The sequence below is a fragment of the Oncorhynchus keta genome, unplaced genomic scaffold, assembly GCF_023373465.1.
Source record: "Oncorhynchus keta strain PuntledgeMale-10-30-2019 unplaced genomic scaffold, Oket_V2 Un_scaffold_2955_pilon_pilon, whole genome shotgun sequence".
Classification (NCBI taxonomy): Eukaryota; Metazoa; Chordata; class Actinopteri; order Salmoniformes; family Salmonidae; genus Oncorhynchus; species Oncorhynchus keta.
Genome location: NW_026290906.1, coordinates 511337 through 530615, shown reverse-complemented (window position 1 = coordinate 530615; position 19279 = coordinate 511337). Strand labels below are relative to the sequence as shown.

At 44.5% G+C, this 19279-nt stretch overlaps 1 protein-coding gene across 1 annotated transcript in view; it reads right to left on the bottom strand.

Moving 5' to 3' along the window:
- Window positions 1–187: 187 nt before the first annotated feature.
- Window positions 188–19279, bottom strand: part of kif1c (kinesin family member 1C) — a gene marked incomplete at its 3' end in the record, with an annotated part of 98688 nt that continues 79596 nt past the window's right edge. Inside the window, exons 13-21 of the mRNA XM_052515580.1 lie at window positions 18658–18737; window positions 15807–15882; window positions 15634–15713; window positions 9473–9567; window positions 8770–8853; window positions 4068–4293; window positions 3550–3622; window positions 2042–2140; window positions 188–430 (exon numbers count right to left, since the gene is read on the bottom strand). Coding sequence (XP_052371540.1) covers window positions 188–430; window positions 2042–2140; window positions 3550–3622; window positions 4068–4293; window positions 8770–8853; window positions 9473–9567; window positions 15634–15713; window positions 15807–15882; window positions 18658–18737 — 1056 coding nt within the window. The remainder of the gene's footprint in view (window positions 431–2041; window positions 2141–3549; window positions 3623–4067; window positions 4294–8769; window positions 8854–9472; window positions 9568–15633; window positions 15714–15806; window positions 15883–18657; window positions 18738–19279) is intronic.

Here is a 19279-nt window from a genome sequence, read left to right as displayed (position 1 = left end):
TTAAAATGTGTGGAACTGTCTCGCTGAAAAATAAACCTCTATCCCAGGGTTAGGTATTCAGAAGAATGAGGCACAACTGGCCCAGCGTTGTCCGGGTTTGGCCGGTGTAGGCCGTCATTGTAAATAAGAATTTGTTCTTAACTGACTTGCCTGGTTAAATAAAGATTAAATAAAACATTTTAAAAACCTCGTAGCAGATCTCTTGCCAGTAATGTGACTGGGACAGAGCCAGTGGGGTGTTGTATTTGGCGTGGTAACAATACTGTACCTCGTAGCAGATCTCTTTGACCGCCTGCATCCTCAGGTCTCTGATGGTAACCCGTTTGGGGTCTTTGCTGATTCGGCGACGCTGAGGGATCTGATAGACCCTGAGTGGCTCCCGACGTTTACCACTACTGGGCAGGCCACAACGCTTTACTATCGACTGGACCTATAGAATTACAACATATACATGTACAGTACCATTCAAAAGTGTAAACACACCTACTCATTCAAGGGTTTTTCTTTATTTTTACTATTTTCTACATTGTAGAATAATAGTGAAGGTATCAAAACTATGAAATAACACATATGGAGTCATGTAGTAACCAAAAAAGTGTTAAACAACTGAAAACATACTTTATATTTGAGATTCTTCAAAGTAGCCACCCTTTGCCTTGATGACAGCTTTGCACACTCTTGGCATTCTCTCAACCAGCTTCACCTGGAATGCTTTTCCAACAGTCTTGAATGAGTTCCCACATATGCTAAGCACTTGTTGGCTTGTTTTCCTTCACTCTGCGGCCCGACTCATCCCAAACCATCTCAATTGGGTTGAGGTCGGGTGATCGTGGAGGCCAGGTCATCTGATGCAGCACTCCATCACTCTCCTTCTTGGTCATAAATCCCTTAAACAGCTTGGAGGTGAGTTGGGTCATTGTCTTGTTAAAAAACAAATGATAGTGGGACTAAGTGCAAACCAGATGGGATGGTGTATCGTTGCAGAATGCTGTGGTAGTCATGCTGGTTAAGTGTGCCTTGAATTCTAAAGAAATCACAGACAGTGTCACCAGCAAAGCACCCCCACACCATCACACCTCCTCCTCCATGCTTCACGGTGGGAACCACACATGCTACTCTGAGTCTCACAAAGACACGGCGGTTGGAACCAAAAAATCTAAAATTTGGACCAAAGGACAGAGTTTCACAGGTCTTATGTCCATTGCTTGTGTTTCTTGGCCCAAGCAAGTCTCATCTTGGTGTCCTTTAGTGGTGGTTTCTTTGCAGCAATTTCAACATGAAGGCCTGATTCACGCAGTCTCCTCTGAACAGTTGATGTTGAGATGTATCTGTTACTTGAACTCTGTGGAGAATTTACTTGGGCTGCAATCTGAGATGCAGTTTACTCTAATTAACTTATCCTCTGCAGCAGAGGTAACTCTGGGTCTTCCTTTCCTGTGGCGGTCCTCATGAGTGCCAGTTTCATCATAGCGCGTGATGGTTCTTGCGACTGCACTTGAAGAAACTTTCAAAGTTCTTGAAATCTTCCGTATTGACTGACCTTCATGTCTTAAAGTAATGATGGACTGTTGTTTCTCTTTGCTTGTTTGAGCTGTTCTTGCCATAATATGGGCTTGGTCTTTTACCAAATAAGGCTGTGTCCGGTATACCACCCCTACTGTGTCACAACACAACTGATTGGCTAAAACACATTCAGAAGGGGAAAAAAAATCCACAAATGAACATTTAACGAGGCGCACCTGTTAATTGAAATTCATTCCAGGTGACTACCTCAAGAAGCTGGTTGAGAAAATTCCAAGAGTGTGTAACTCAGTCATCAAGGCAAAGGGTGACTATTTTGAAGAATCTCAAATAATCTAAAATATATTTTGATTTATTTAACATTTTTTTTGGTTACTACATGACTCCATATGTGTTATTTCATAATTTTGTTGTCTTCACTATTATTATACAATGATAGTAAAGAAAAAGCCTTGAATGAGGAGGTGTGTCCAAACTTTTGACTGGTTCTGTAGTTATATAACTATGTGTGTGTGTGTACCTTGTTAGCAGGTAGTTTCTCTCTGAGTGAAGATATCAGTCTCCAGCTCTCTTCACAGGATCTCTTATCAGAGTCGTCTCCACTGTCTGAGTCTGTATACTGAGGAGAGGAGAGGGTTAATCCACACATCATGTTTTACCAGTCTCTGTTGTCCCAGTAACAGGTCAGTCAGTCAGTCTCACCAGTCTCTGTTGTCCCAGTAACAGGTCAGTCAGTCAGTCAGTCAGTCTCACCAGTCAGTAAGTCGGTCTCACCAGTCTCTGTTGTCCCAGTAACAGGTCAGTCTCCTCCTCCTCTCTCCTGTACTAACCCTCAGTCAGTCAGTCAGTCAGTCTCACCAGTCAGTCAGTCTCACCAGTCAGTCAGTCAGTCAGTCAGTCAGTCTCACCAGTCAGTCAGTCAGTCAGTCAGTCAGTCTCACCAGTCAGTCAGTCTCACCAGTCAGTCAGTCTCACCAGTCAGTCAGTCAGTCAGTCAGTCAGTCAGTCAGTCAGTCTCACCAGTCTCTGTTGTTCCAGTAACAGGTCAGTCAGTCAGTCAGTCAGTCTCACCAGTCAGACAGTCAGTCTCACCAGTCAGTCAGTCTCACCAGTCTCTGTTGTTCCAGTAACAGGTCAGTCAGTCAGTCAGTCAGTCAGTCAGTCTCACCAGTCTCTGTTGTTCCAGTAACAGGTCAGTCAGTCAGTCAGCCAGTCTCACCAGTCAGTCAGCCAGTCTCACCAGTCAGTCAGTCAGTCTCACCAGTCAGCCAGTCAGTCAGTCAGTCAGTCAGTCAGTCAGTCTCACCAGTCTCTGTTGTTCCAGTAACAGGTCAGTCAGTCAGTCAGCCAGTCTCACCAGTCAGTCAGCCAGTCTCACCAGTCAGTCAGTCAGTCTCACCAGTCAGTCAGTCTCACCAGTCTCTGTTGTTCCAGTAACAGGTCAGTCAGTCAGTCAGTCTCACCAGTCAGTCAGTCTCACCAGTCTCTGTTGTTCCAGTAACAGGTCAGTCAGTCAGTCAGTCTCACCAGTCAGTCAGTCAGTCTCACCAGTCAGTCAGTCTCACCAGTCTCTGTTGTTCCAGTAACAGGTCAGTCAGTCAGTCAGTCTCACCAGTCAGTCAGTCTCACCAGTCTCTGTTGTTCCAGTAACAGGTCAGTCAGTCAGTCAGTCTCACCAGTCAGTCAGTCAGTCTCACCAGTCAGTCAGTCTCACCAGTCTCTGTTGTTCCAGTAACAGGTCAGTCAGTCAGTCAGTCTCACCAGTCAGTCAGTCTCACCAGTCTCTGTTGTTCCAGTAACAGGTCAGTCAGTCAGTCAGTCTCACCAGTCAGACAGTCAGTCTCACCAGTCAGTCAGTCTCACCAGTCTCTGTTGTTCCAGAGTAACAGGTCAGACAGTCAGTCTCACCAGTCAGTCAGTCTCACCAGTCTCTGTTGTTCCAGTAACAGGTCAGTCAGTCAGTCTCACCAGTCAGTCAGTCTCACCAGTCTCTGTTGTCCCAGTAACAGGTCAGTCAGTCAGTCTCACCAGTCTCTGTTGTTCCAGTAACAGGTCAGCCTCCTCCTTCTCCCTCCGGTACTGAATCTCCATGTCCTGCAGCCTGGGAGAGAGACCCTGGGGGTTTAACCAGTTGAGCTGACAGACGTTTTGCACCGTTTTGCCATGGCTTTAGTCACCAATAAAGCATGAGTAACAAAATGTGGAAGAAGGGAAGAGACCTGAATACTTTCTGAATGCACTGTAATTATAATCTGTTTTTTACCCAAAATATTTCACCTTCTTTATTACTTTACCAAACATATCATGACATTAGTATGCATTTAAAAATATATATAATTCTAGTTGGTTTCAGGTACTGTCATCTTAAGAGGTTCTCTCTCTCTCTCTCTCTCTCTCTCGGAGACATTGAAGGTTGACAGTTGATTTAATGATTGATTAACAAAGCTACATTTGTATGTTGTTCCCTTCCTCCCTCTCCCCCACACCTCTTCTCCATCTCCCTCCCTCCCTCTCCCTCCCTCTCCCTTCCTCCCTCTCCCCCACACCTCTTCTCCATCTCCAGTTTGATGTCTATCCCTTGTTTCTCCAGAAGTTCTCGCTGAGCGTAGGTCCAGTCCTCTGGCTCCCCCTGGAGGCCTGTGTTGGCAGTGCATTCGGTCTCCTGGTGGCTGGGACTGGTACTGCTCCTCTCTCTCTGTTCTCTCTCCAGACGGGCCTGTTCTGGGTGGGTGAACCGGAACACATGGTTCTTCCCCATCACTATACGGTTACCTGGGGGGAGGGGAAGGAGAAAGAAGAGGAAGAGGTGGAGGAGGAAGAGGAGGGAAGAGGGTCAGAAAATAGAATACATATTGAACATGACAAAAAAATGTGCCATCTTGGTCAGGAAGACTTTCATTCTAGGAACTGATCAAATATGACTAACTTTTTAGATACATGTGGACAGGATGTTAGATAGAAAGCTAGACTGTTTCAGCAGAAAGAATGAACTGCCAATATGGCAACATTTTGGAATTCTGTGTTTGTCCAGTAAGTGACTATAGCCCAGTAGTAGTCGTAGTATTAGTAGTAGTAGTAGTAGTAGTGACTATAGCCCAGTATTAGTAGTAGTAACAGTAGTAGTATTAGTGGTAGTAGCAGTAGTAGTAACGGTAGTAGTGGTAGTAGTAGTAGTAGTAGTAGTAGTAGTGACTATAGCCCAGTAGTAGTAGTAGTAGTAGTAGTAGTAGTAGTAGTGTGACTATAGCCCAGTAGTAGTCGTAGTATTAGTAGTAGTAGTAGTAGTGAGTGACTATAGCCCAGTATTAGTAGTAGTAACAGTAGTAGTATTAGTGGTAGTAGCAGTAGTAGTAACGGTAGTAGTGGTAGTAGTAGTAGTAGTAGTAGTAGTGACTATAGCCCAGTAGTAGTAGTAGTAGTAGTAGTAGTAGTAGTAGTAGTAGTAGTAGTGACTATAGCCCAGTAGTAGTAGTAGTAGTGACTTTAGCCCAGTAGTAGAAGTAGTAGTAGTAGTAGTAGTAGTAGTGACTTTAGCCCAGTAGTAGTAGTAGTAGTGATTATAGCCCAGTAGTCGTCGTAGTAGTAGTAGTAGTAGTAGTAGTAGTAGTAGTAGTAGTAGTAGTGACTATAGCCCAGTAGTCGTCGTCGTAGTAGTAGTAGTAGTAGTAGTGACTATAGCCCAGTATTAGTAGTAGTAACAGTAGTAGTATTAGTGGTAGTAGCAGTAGTAGTAACGGTAGTAGTGGTAGTAGTAGTAACATTAGTAGTGGTAGTAGTATTAGTAGTAGTAGTAGTAGTAACAGTAGTAACAGTAGTAGTAGTAACAGTAGTAGTAACAGTAGTAGTTGTAGTCGTAGTAGTAACAGTAGTAGTTGTAGTAACAGTAGTAGTAATAGTAACAGTAGTAGCAGTAGTCGTAGTAGTAACAGTAGTAGTAGTAGTAACAGTAGTAGTTGTAGTAGTAACAGTAGTAGTAGTAGTAACAGTAGTAGTAGTAGTAGTAGTAACAGTAGTAGTAGTAGTAACAGTAGTAACAGTAGTAGTAGTAGTAACAGTAGTAGTAGTAGTAACAGTAGTAGTAGTAGTAACAGTAGTAGTAACAGTAGTAGTAGTAGTAACAGTAGTAGTAACAGTAGTAGTAGTAGTAACAGTAGTAACAGTAGTAGTAGTAGTAACAGTAGTAGTAACAGTAGTAGTAGTAGTAACAGTAGTAGTAGTAGTAACAGTAGTAGTAACAGTAGTAGTAGTAGTAGTAGTAGTAGTAGTAACAGTAGTAGTAACAGTAGTAGTAACAGTAGTAGTAGTAGTAACAGTAGTAGTAGTAACAGTAGTAGTAGTAGTAACAGTAGTTGTAGTAGTAACAGTAGTAGTAGTAGTAACAGTAGTAGTAGTAGTAACAGTAGTAACAGTAGTAGTAGTAGTTGTAGTAACAGTAGTAGTAGTAGTAACAGTTGTAGTAGTAACAGTAGTAGTAACAGTAGTAGTAACAGTAGTAGTAGTAGTAACAGTAGTAGTAACTAGTAGTAGTAGTAACAGTAGTAGTAGTAACAGTAGTAGTAGTAGTAACAGTAGTAGTAACAGTAGTAGTAGTAGTAACAGTAGTAGTAGTAGTAACAGTAGTAGTTGTAGTCGTAGTAGTAACAGTAGTAACAGTAGTAGTAGTAGTAGTAGTAGTAACAGTAGTAGTAACAGTAGTAGTAGTAGTAACAGTAGTAGTAACAGTAGTAGCAGTAGTAGTAACAGTAGTAGTAGTAGTAGTAGTAGTAACAGTAGTAGTAGTAGTAACAGTAGTAGTAACAGTAGTAGTTGTAGTAGTAACAGTAGTAGTAGTAGTAGTAACAGTAGTAGTAGTAACAGTAGTAGTAGTAGTAACAGTAGTAGTAGTAGTAACAGTAGTAGTAACAGTAGTAGTAGTAGTAACAGTAGTAGTAACTAGTAGTAACAGTAGTAGTAACAGTAGTAGTAGTAGTAACAGTAGTAGTAACAGTAGTAGTAACAGTAGTAGTAATAGTAACAGTAGTAGTAGTAGTAACAGTAGTAGTAGTAGTAACAGTAGTCGTAGTAGTAACAGTAGTAGTAACAGTAGTAGTAGTAGTAACAGTAGTAGTAGTAGTAACAGTAGTAGTAGTAGTAGTAGTAGTAACAGTAGTAGTAGTAGTAACAGTAGTAGTAGTAACAGTAGTAGTAGTAGTAGTAGTAACAGTAGTAGTAGTAACAGTAGTAGTAGTAGTAACAGTAGTAGTAGTAGTAACAGTAGTAGTAACAGTAGTAGCAGTAGTAGTAACAGTCGTAGTAACAGTAGTAGTAGTAGTAACAGTAGTAGTAACAGTAGTCGTGAGTAGTAGTAGTAGTAGTAGTAACAGTAGTAGTAGTAACAGTAGTAGTAACAGTAGTAACAGTAGTAGTAGTAGTAACAGTAGTAGTAACAGTCGTAGTAACAGTAGTAGTAGTAGTAACAGTAGTAGTTGTAGTAACAGTAGTAGTAGTAGTAACAGTAGTAGTAGTAGTAACAGTAGTAACAGTAGTTGTAGTAGTAACAGTAGTAGTAGTAGTAACAGTAGTAGTAGTAGTAACAGTAGTAGTAACAGTAGTTGTAGTAGTAACAGTTGTAGTAACAGTAGTAGTAGTAGTAACAGTAGTAGTAGTAGTAACAGTAGTAGTAGTAACAGTAGTAGTAGTAGTAGTAGTAACAGTAGTAGTAGTAACAGTAGTAGTAGTAGTAACAGTAGTAGTTGTAGTAACAGTAGTAGTAGTAGTAACAGTAGTAGTTGTAGTAACAGTAGTAGTAGTAACAGTAGTAACAGTAGTTGTAGTAGTAACAGTAGTAGTAACAGTAGTAGTAACAGTAGTAGTAGTAGTAGTAGTAACAGTAGTAGTAGTAACAGTAGTAGTAACAGTAGTAGTAGTAGTAGTAGTAACAGTAGTAGTAGTAACAGTAGTAGTAGTAGTAACAGTAGTAGTAGTAGTAACAGTAGTAGTAGTAGTAGTAGTAGTAAACAGTAGTAGTTGTAGTAACAGTAGTAGTAGTAGTAACAGTAGTAGTAGTAACAGTAGTAACAGTAGTTGTAGTAGTAACAGTAGTAGTAACAGTAGTAGTAGTAGTAACAGTAGTAACAGTAGTAGTAGTAACAGTAGTAAGTAGTAACAGTAGTAGTAGTAGTAACAGTAGTAGTAACAGTAGTTGTAGTAGTAACAGTAGTAACAGTAGTAGTTGTAGTAGTAACAGTAGTAGTAACAGTAGTAGTAGTAACAGTAGTTGTAGTAGTAACAGTAGTAGTAACAGTAGTAGTTGTAGTAGTAACAGTAGTAACAGTAGTAACAGTAGTAGTAGTAGTAGTAGTAGTAGTAACAGTAGTTGTAGTAGTAACAGTAGTAGTACAGTAGTAGTTAGTAGTAACAGTAGTTGTAGTAGTAACAGTAGTAGTAACAGTAGTAGTAGTAGTAGTAGTAACAGTAGTAGTAGTAACAGTAGTAGTAACAGTAGTTGTAACAGTAGTAGTAGTAGTAGTAGTAGTAGTAACAGTAGTAGTAACAGTAGTTGTAGTAGTAAACAGTAGTAGTAACAGTAGTAGTAACAGTAGTAGTAGTACAGTAGTAGTAGTAGTAACAGTAACAGTAGTAGTAGTAGTAGTAACAGTAGTAGTAACAGTAGTAGTAGTAGTAGTAGTACAGTAGTAGTAGTAGTAACAGTAGTAGTAACAGTAGTAGTAGTAGTAGTAGTAACAGTAGTAGTAACAGTAGTAGTAACAGTAGTAGTAACAGTAGTAGTAACAGTAGTTGTAACAGTAGTAGTTGTAGTAGTAGTAGTGACAGTAGTAGTAGTAGTAACAGTAGTAGTAACAGTAGTAGTAACAGTAGTAGTAGTAGTAACAGTAGTAGTAGTAGTAGTAGTAACAGTAGTAACAGTAGTAGTTGTAGTAGTAGTAGTGACTGCAGTAGTGGTGGAAATAGTGAATCGCTATAAGGATAACTAAATGATTTCAACTGGAAAATCCAATCTCATCTCATATAGTTTAACAGTTGAAGTCAAAGTGATGAGTTAGAAGTGGAATTCCACACAGTTCTTGGAGTTGTTGGAGGTCAATTTGAATGCTTTTCATTTAGCCAGGTGTGCTGTTGTCTGCTCAGTGTGTCACAGGATGAGGTTTACAACACCAGTAAACAGAACGTTCCACATGAAACGACAAGTATTTTACACCCCCCCACACACACACACACACACACACACACACACACAGGAGTGTGTACCTTGTTTAAGCACCAGCGCTTCTGTGATCTGTTTCCCGTTGACATAAGTCTCCGCCCCCTCCAGAGGTTCCAGGGTTACTATGACTACTCATGCGAGCGCACACACACACACACACACACACACACACACACACACACACACACACAGAGAGAGAGAGATGTTTTAGAACTAGCAAACAAAGTCCAACTCCAGAAAAGGCCCCTCAATGTTCACCCAACACTGGAACAATAAAGGTTTCAATGTTCACCCAACACTGGAACAATAAAGGTTTCAATGTTCACCCAACACTGAAACAATAAACACTTTTAGAATTGACACTTTGGTCTGGTTCCTTCCACTTAAATAACCAATATGACAACACACAGGTACTAGAGGAAGTGTATGAAACACACACACACAGACACACACATGGTAGTGGAGAGTGGAGGGTGAGGAGGTCTCAGGAAACGTGAGTGTGGAATGAGGATGGCATCACCATGGAGACGCAAGGGAATGTTGTCGTAGAAACGATACCTGACAGATTTCCCGGCAAACTTTTCCAGACGGAGAGAGACAGAAAGAATGTCACTACCACACACACACACACACACACACACACACACACACACACACACACACACACACACACACACACCAACCCAAATGTGTCCCCAACCATGCAAACGCTGAAATGCGTTACTCCAAACACACACACAGTCTTACCCTCTCCTTGGTGGTTGGTGTGACTGTAGAACACACAGTGTTGTTCCTTGATGAACTGACCAGAGAGTCTGATGTCCACATCCTGTTGACCAACCCTGGGGGAGAATAATATGATATTACATCACTCAGTCTGATATCCTGTAGACCTGAACCGGGGCCAGTATTGTAGACCTGAACCAGGTCAGTATTGTAGACCTGAACCAGGGCCAGTATTGTAGACCTGAACCGGGGCCAGAATTGTAGACCTGAACCGGGGCCAGAATTGTTGACCTGCACAGGGCCAGTATTGCAGACCTGAACCGGGGCCAGAATTGTTGACCTGAACCGGGCCAGTATTGTTGACCTGAACCGGGGCCAGTATTGTAGACCTGAACCGGGGCCAGTATTGTAGACCTGAACCGGGGCCAGTATTGTGACCTGAACCGGGGCCAGTATTGTTGACCTGAACCGGGGCCAGTATTGTAGACCTGAACCGGGGCCAGTATTGTAGACCTGAACCGGGGCCAGTATTGTAGACCTGAACCGGGGCCAGTATTGTTGACCTGAACCGGGCCAGAACCTGGGGCCCAGTATTGTTGACCTGAACCGGGGCCAGTATTGTAGACCTGAACCGGGGCCAGTATTGTAGACCTGAACCGGGGCCAGTATTGTAGACCTGAACCGGGGCCAGTATTGTAGACCTGAACCGGGGCCAGTATTGTAGACCTGAACCGGGGCCAGTATTGTAGACCTGAACCGGGGCCAGTATTGTTGACCTGAACCGGGGCCAGGATTGTAGACCTGAACCGGGGCCAGGATTGTTGACCTGGGCCAGTATTGTAGACCTGGGCCAGTATTGTAGACCTGAACCGGGGCCAGTATTGTAGACCTGAACCGGGGCCAGTATTGTAGACCTGAACCGGGGCCAGTATTGTAGACCTGAACCGGGGCCAGGATTGTTGACCTGAACCGGGGCCAGTATTGTAGACCTGAACCGGGGCCAGAATTGTTGACCTGAACAGGGCCAGTATTGCAGACCTGAACCGGGGCCAGTATTGTTGACCTGAACCGGGGCCAGTATTGTTGACCTGAACCGGGGCCAGTATTGTAGACCTGAACCAGGGCCAGTATTGTAGACCTGAACCGGGGCCAGTATTGTAGACCTGAACCGGGGCCAGAATTGTTGACCTGCACAGGGCCAGTATTGCAGACCTGAACCGGGGCCAGTATTGTTGACCTGAACCGGGGCCAGTATTGTAGACCTGAACCGGGGCCAGTATTGTTGACCTGAACCGGGGCCAGTATTGTAGACCTGAACCGGGGCCAGTATTGTAGACCTGAACCGGGGCCAGTATTGTTGACCTGAACCGGGGCCAGGATTGTAGACCTGAACCGGGGCCAGTATTGTAGACCTGAACCGGGGCCAGGATTGTAGACCTGAACCGGGGCCAGTATTGTAGACCTGAACCGGGGCCAGGATTGTAGACCTGAACCAGGGCCAGTATTGTAGACCTGAACCGGGCCAGTATTGTAGACCTGAACCGGGGCCAGTATTGTAGACCTGAACCAGGTCCAGTATTGTAGACCTGAACCGGGGCCAGTATTGTAGACCTGAACCGGGGCCAGTATTGTAGACCTGAACCAGGGTAGACCAGTATTGTAGACCTGAACCGGGGCCAGTATTGTAGACCTGAACCAGGGGCCAGTATTGTAGACCTGAACCAGGGCCAGTATTGTAGACCTGAACCAGGTCCAGTATTGTAGACCTGAACCGGGGCCAGTATTGTAGACCTGAACCGGGGCCAGTATTGTAGACCTGAACCAGGGCCAGTATTGTAGACCTGAACCGGGGCCAGGATTGTAGACCTGAACCGGGGCCAGTATTGTTGACCTGAACCGGGGCCAGTATTGCAGACCTGAACCGGGCCAGTATTGTAGACCTGAACCGGGCCAGTATTGCAGACCTGAACCGGGGCCAGTATTGTTGACCTGAACCGGGGCCAGTATTGTAGACCTGAACCGGGCCAGTATTGTACCTGAACCGGGGCCAGGATTGTAGACCTGAACCGGGGCCAGTATTGTAGACCTGAACCGGGCCAGTATTGTAGACCTGAACCGGGGCCAGTATTGTAGACCTGAACCGGGGCCAGTATTGTAGACCTGAACCGGGGCCAGGATTGTAGACCTGAACCGGGGCCAGTATTGTTGACCTGAACCGGGGCCAGTATTGTAGACCTGAACCGGGGCCAGTATTGTTGACCTGGACCGGGGTATTGTAGACCTGAACCGGGGCCAGGATTGTAGACCTGAACCGGGGCCAGTATTGTAGACCTGAACCGGGGCCAGTATTGTAGACCTGAACCGGGGCCAGTATTGTAGACCTGAACCGGGGCCAGTATTGCAGACCTGAACCGGGGCCAGTATTGTGACCTGAACCGGGGCCAGTATTGTAGACCTGAACCGGGCCAGTATTGTAGACCTGAACCGGGCCAGTATTGTAGACCTGAACCGGGGCCAGTATTGTAGACCTGAACCGGGCCAGTATTGTAGACCTGAACCAGGTCAGTATTGTAGACCTGAACCGGGGCCAGTATTGTAGACCTGAACCGGGGCCAGTATTGTAGACCTGAACCGGGGCCAGTATTGTAGACCTGAACCGGGGCCAGTATTGTAGACCTGAACCAGGGCCAGTATTGCAGACCTGAACCGGGCCAGTATTGTAGACCTGAACCGGGGCCAGTATTGTAGACCTGAACCGGGGCCAGGATTGTAGACCTGAACCTGGACCTGAACCGGGCCAGTATTGTTGACCTGAACCGGGCCAGTATTGTGACCTGAACCGGGGCCAGTATTGTAGACCTGAACCGGGGCCAGTATTGTAGACCTGAACCGGGGCCAGTATTGTAGACCTGAACCGGGGCCAGTATTGTTGACCTGAACCGGGGCCAGTATTGTAGACCTGAACCGGGGCCAGTATTGTAGACCTGAACCGGGGCCAGTATTGTAGACCTGAACCGGGGCCAGGATTGTTGACCTGAACCTGGGGCCAGTATTGTGACCTGAACCGGGGCCAGTATTGTAGACCTGAACCGGGCCAGGATTGTTGACCTGAACCGGGGCCAGTATTGTAGACCTGAACCGGGGCCAGTATTGTAGACCTGAACCGGGGCCAGTATTGTAGACCTGAACCGGGGCCAGTATTGTAGACCTGAACCGGGGCCAGGATTGTTGACCTGAACCGGGTCAGTATTGTAGACCTGAACCGGGGCCAGGATTGTAGACCTGAACCGGGGCCAGTATTGTAGACCTGAACCGGGGCCAGGATTGTAGACCTGAACCGGGGCCAGTATTGTTGACCTGAACCGGGGCCAGTATTGTAGACCTGAACCGGGGCCAGTATTGTAGACCTGAACCAGGGCAGTATTGTAGACCTGGACAGGGGCCAGTATTGTAGACCTGAACCGGGGCCAGTATTGTAGACCTGAACCGGGGCCAGTATTGTAGATCTGGGCCAGTATTGTAGACCTGAACCGGGGCCAGTATTGTAGACCTGAACCGGGGCCAGTATTGTTGACCTGAACCGAACCGGGCCAGTATTGTAGACCTGAACCAGGGCCAGTATTGTAGACCTGAACCAGGGCCAGTATTGTAGACCTGAACCGGGGCCAGTATTGTTGACCTGAACCGGGGCCAGTATTGTAGACCTGAACCGGGGCCAGTATTGTAGACCTGAACCGGGGCCAGTATTGTAGACCTGAACCGGGGCCAGTATTGTAGACCTGAACCGGGGCCAGTATTGTAGACCTGAACCGGGGCCAGTATTGTAGACCTGAACCGGGGCCAGTATTGTAGACCTGAACCGGGGCCAGTATTGTTGACCTGAACCGGGGCCAGTATTGTAGACCTGAACCGGGGCCAGGATTGTTGACCTGCACAGGGCCAGTATTGTAGACCTGAACCGGGGCCAGTATTGTAGACCTGAACCGGGGCCAGGATTGTAGACCTGAACCGGGCCAGTATTGTAGACCTGAACCGGGGCCAGTATTGTTGACCTGAACCGGGGCCAGTATTGTAGACCTGAACCGGGGCCAGAATTGTTGACCTGAACCGGGGCCAGGGATTGTAGATGACCTGAACCGGGCCAGTATTGCAGACCTGAACCGGGGCCAGTATTGCAGATCTGAACCGGGGCCAGTATTGTAGACCTGAACCGGGGCCAGTATTGTTGACCTGAACCGGGGCCAGTATTGTAGACCTGAACCGGGGCCAGTATTGTAGACCTGAACCGGGGCCAGTATTGTAGACCTGAACCGGGGCCAGGATTGTAGACCTGAACCGGGGCCAGTATTGTAGACCTGAACCGGGGCCAGTATTGTTGACCTGAACCGGGGCCAGTATTGTTGACCTGAACCGGGGCCAGTATTGTTGACCTGAACCGGGGCCAGTATTGTTGACCTGAACCGGGGCCAGTATTGTTGACCTGAACCGGGGCCAGTATTGTAGACCTGAACCGGGGCCAGGATTGTTGACCTGAACCGGGGCCAGTATTGTAGACCTGAACCGGGGCCAGTATTGTTGACCTGAACCGGGGCCAGGATTGTTGACCTGAACCGGGGCCAGTATTGTAGACCTGAACCGGGGCCAGGATTGCAGACCTGAACCGGGGCCAGTATTGCAGACCTGAACCGGGGCCAGTATTGCAGACCTGAACCGGGGCCAGTATTGTTGACCTGAACCGGGGCCAGTATTGTAGACCTGAACCGGGGCCAGTATTGCAGACCTGAACCGGGGCCAGTATTGCAGACCTGAACCGGGGCCAGTATTGCAGATCTGAACCGGGGCCAGTATTGTAGACCTGAACCGGGGCCAGTATTGTAGACCTGAACCGGGGCCAGTATTGCAGACCTGAACCGGGGCCAGTATTGTAGACCTGAACCGGGGCCAGTATTGTTGACCTGAACCGGGGCCAGTATTGCAGACCTGAACCGGGGCCAGTATTGTTGACCTGAACCGGGGCCAGTATTGCCTGAGATCTGAACCGGGGCCAGTATTGCTGACCTGAACCGGGGCCAGTATTGTAGACCTGAACCGGGCCAGGATTGTAGACCTGAACCTGGGCCAGTATTGCAGACCTGAACCGGGGTATTGTTGACCAGTATTGTTGACCTGAACCGGGACCGCCAGTATTGTAGACCTGAACCGGGGCCAGTATTGCAGACCTGAACCGGGGCCAGTATTGCAGACCTGAACCGGGGCCAGTATTGTAGACCTGGAACCCGGGGCCAGTATTGTAGACCTGAACCGGGGCCAGTATTGTTGACCTGAACCGGGGCCAGGATTGTAGACCTGAACCGGGGCCAGGATTGCAGACCTGAACCGGGGCCAGGATTGTAGACCTGAACCGGGGCCAGGATTGTTGACCTGAACCGGGGCCAGTATTGTAGACCTGAACCGGGGCCAGTATTGTTGACCTGAACCGGGGCCAGGATTGTTGACCTGAACCGGGGCCAGGATTGTTGACCTGAACCGGGGCCAGGATTGTTGACCTGGGGCCAGTATTGTTGACCTGAACCGGGGCCAGTATTGTAGACCTGGACCGGGGCCAGTATTGTTGACCTGGACCGGGGCCAGTATTGTTGACCGGGGCCAGTATTGTTGACCTGGACAGGGGCCAGTATTGTTGACCGGGGCCAGTATTGTTGACCTGGACAAGGGCCAGTATTGTTGACCGGGGCCAGTATTGTAGACCTGAACCGGGGCCAGTATTGTAGACCTGAACCGGGGCCAGTATTGTTGACCTGGGCCAGTATTGTTGACCGGGGCCAGTATTGTCGACCGGGGCCAGTATTGTCGACCGGGGCCAGTATTGTCGACCGGGGCCAGTATTGTCGACCGGGGCCAGTATTGTCGACCGGGGCCAGTATTGTCGACCGGGGCCAGTATTGTCGACCGGGGCCAGTATGGTCGACCGGGGCCAGTATTGTCGACCGGGGCCAGTATTGTCGACCGGGGCCAGTATTGTCGACCCGGGGCCAGTATTGTCGACCGGGGCCAGTATTGTCGACCGGGGCCAGTATTGTCGACCGGGGCCAGTATTGTCGACCGGGGCCAGTATTGTCGACCGGGGCCAGTATTGTCGACCGGGGCCAGTATTGTTGACCGGGGCCAGTATTTGAACTAACCTGGTGACTCCCTCCTTGATGTAGTACAGCAGACATTCTGACATCAGAGGATCCTCGTTCAGATTCACCAGGTGGGGAGTCTGGAACACACACAGACACAACATGATCACACAGTTACCAGATTAGATGGATGAGAGTGTGTGTGCATGCGTAGGTGTGTGTGTGTGTCGTACCCCTTTAGGAGAGAACACCCCTAATGTTCCTCCATCTTCTTTAATGGACACTCCCATCTCAGCCAGCAGAGACTCTCTGGGGGGGGGGACATAAAGACAACATCTATAATACCCTCTCTGGGGGGGGACATAAAGACAACATCTATAATACCCTCTCTGCGGGGGGACATAAAGACAACATCTATAATACCCTCTCTGGGGGGACATAAAGACAACATCTATAATACCCTCTCTGGGGGGGACATAAAGACAACATCTATAATACCCTCTCTGGGGGGGACATAAAGACAACATCTATAATACCCTCTCTGGGGGGGGACATAAAGACAACATCTATAATACCCTCTCTGGGGGGACATAAAGACAACATCTATAATACCCTCTCTGGGGGGACATAAAGACAACATCTATAATACCCTCTCTGGGGGGACATAAAGACAACATCTATAATACCCTCTCTGGGGGGACATAAAGACAACATCTATAATACCCTCTCTGGGGGGGGGGGGGACATAAAGACAACATCTATAATACCCTCTCTGGGGGGGGACATAAAGACAACATCTATAATACCCTCTCTGGGGGACATAAAGACAACATCTATAATACCCTCTCTGGGGGGACATAAAGACAACATCTATAATACCCTCTCTGGGGGGACATAAAGACAACATCTATAATACCCTCTCTGGGGGGACATAAAGACAACATCTATAATACCCTCTCTGGGGGGGACATAAAGACAACATCTATAATACCCTCTCTGGGGGGGGGACATAAAGACAACATCTATAATACCCTCTCTGGGGGGGGGGACATAAAGACAACATCTATAATACCCTCTCTGGGGGGGGACATAAAGACAACATCTATAATACCCTCTCTGGGGGGACATAAAGACAACATCTATAATACCCTCTCTGGGGGGGACATAAAGACAACATCTATAATACCCTCTCTGGGGGGGACATAAAGACAACATCTATAATACCCTCTCTGGGGGGGGGGACATAAAGACAACATCTATAATACCCTCTCTGGGGGGGGACATAAAGACAACATCTATAATACCCTCTCTGGGGGACATAAAAGACTTTACATCTATAATACCCTCTCTGGGGGGACATATAATACAACATCTATAATACAACATCTACTACAATACAACATCTATAATACAATACAACATCTATAATATAACCCAACATCTATAATATAACACAACATCTATAATACAACATCTATAATACAACATCTATAATACAACACAACATCTATAATATAACACAACATCTATAATATAACACAACATCTATAATACAACAGCTATAATACAACATCTATAATACAACATCTATAATACAATACAACATCTATAATACAATACAACATCTATAATACAACATTTATAATACAACATCTATAATACAACATCTATAATACAATACAACATCTATAATACAATACAACATCTATAATATAACACAACATCTATAATATAACACAACATCTATAATACAACATCTATAATACAACATCTATAATACAATACAACATCTATAATACAACATCTATAATACAATACAACATCTATAATACAACATCTATAATACAACATCTATAATACAACATCTATAATACAACACAACATCTATAATACAACATCTATAATACAATACAACATCTATAATACAACATCTATAATACAACATCTATAATACAACATCTATAATACAACACAACATCTATAATACAACATCTATAATACAACATCTATAATACAATACAACATCTATAATACAACATCTACAATACAACATCTATAATACAACATCTACAATACAACATCTATAATACAACATCTATAATACAACATCTATAATACAACACAACATCTATAATACAACATCTATAATACAATACAACATCTATAATACAACATCTATAATACAACACAACATCTATAATACAACATCTATAATACAACAGCTATAATACAACATCTATAATACAACATCTATAATACAATACAACATCTATAATACAACACAACATCTATAATACAACATCTATAATACAATACAACATCTATAATACAACATCTATAATACAATACAACATCTATAATACAATACAACATCTATAATACAACATCTATAATACAACATCTATAATACAATACAACATCTATAATACAATACAACATCTATAATACAATACAACATCTATAATACAACATATATAATACAACATCTATAATACAACATCTATAATACAACATCTATAATACAATACAACATCTATAATATAACACAACATCTATAATATAACACAACATCTATAATATAACACAACATCTATAATACAACAGCTATAATACAACATCTATAATACAATACAACATCTATAATACAACATCTATAATACAATACAACATCTATAATACAACATCTATAATACAACATCTATAACACAACATCTATAATACAATCTATAACACAACATCTATAATACAACATCTATAATACAATACAACATCTATAATACAACACAACATCTATAATACAACATCTATAATACAACATCTATAATACAATACAACATCTATAATACAACATCTATAATACAACATCTATAATACAATACAACATCTATAATACAACACAACATCTATAATACAACATCTATAATTAAACAACTATAATTAAACATCTATAATACAATACAACATCTATAATACAACACAACATCTATAATACAACATCTATAATTAAACAACTATAATTAAACATCTACAATACAAAAAATCTCCCTCTCCTCCTCTCTAGCCTTCACTCTCCCCCTCTCTCACCTCTCATGTCGTATAGATTCAGTCTTCCTCAGTTTCTCCTCCCATGTCTCGTTCAGCTCAGCAATGATCTTCTCAGTCTCCTAGACAACCCATCAGAACCCAGAATCAGACACAGTAAACTAAACTAGTAGACTATTAGAGACAGAAGTCTAGGACAGTAAACTAGTAGACTATTAGAGACAGAAGTCTAGGACAGTAAACTAGTAGACTAACAGAAGTATTAGAGAGACAGAAGTCTAGGACAGTAAACTATATTAGAGACAAGTCTAGGACAGTAAACTAAACTAGTAGACTATTAGAGACAGAAGTCTAGGACAGTAAACTAAATCTATAGAGACAATCTAGTACAGTCTAAACTAGTAGACTAAGAGACAGAGGTCTAGGACAGTAGACTCTAGTAGACGAGTAGAGACAAAGTCTATCAGTAAATTAAACTAGTAGACTATTAGAAACAGAGGTCTAGGACAGTAAACTAGTAGACTATTAGAGACAGAAATCTAGGACAGTAAACTACTATAATTAAACATCTACAGTAAACTAAACTAGTAGACTATTAGAGACAGAAGTCTAGGACAGTAAACTAAAGTAGTAGACTATTAGAGACAGAAGTCTAGGACAGTAA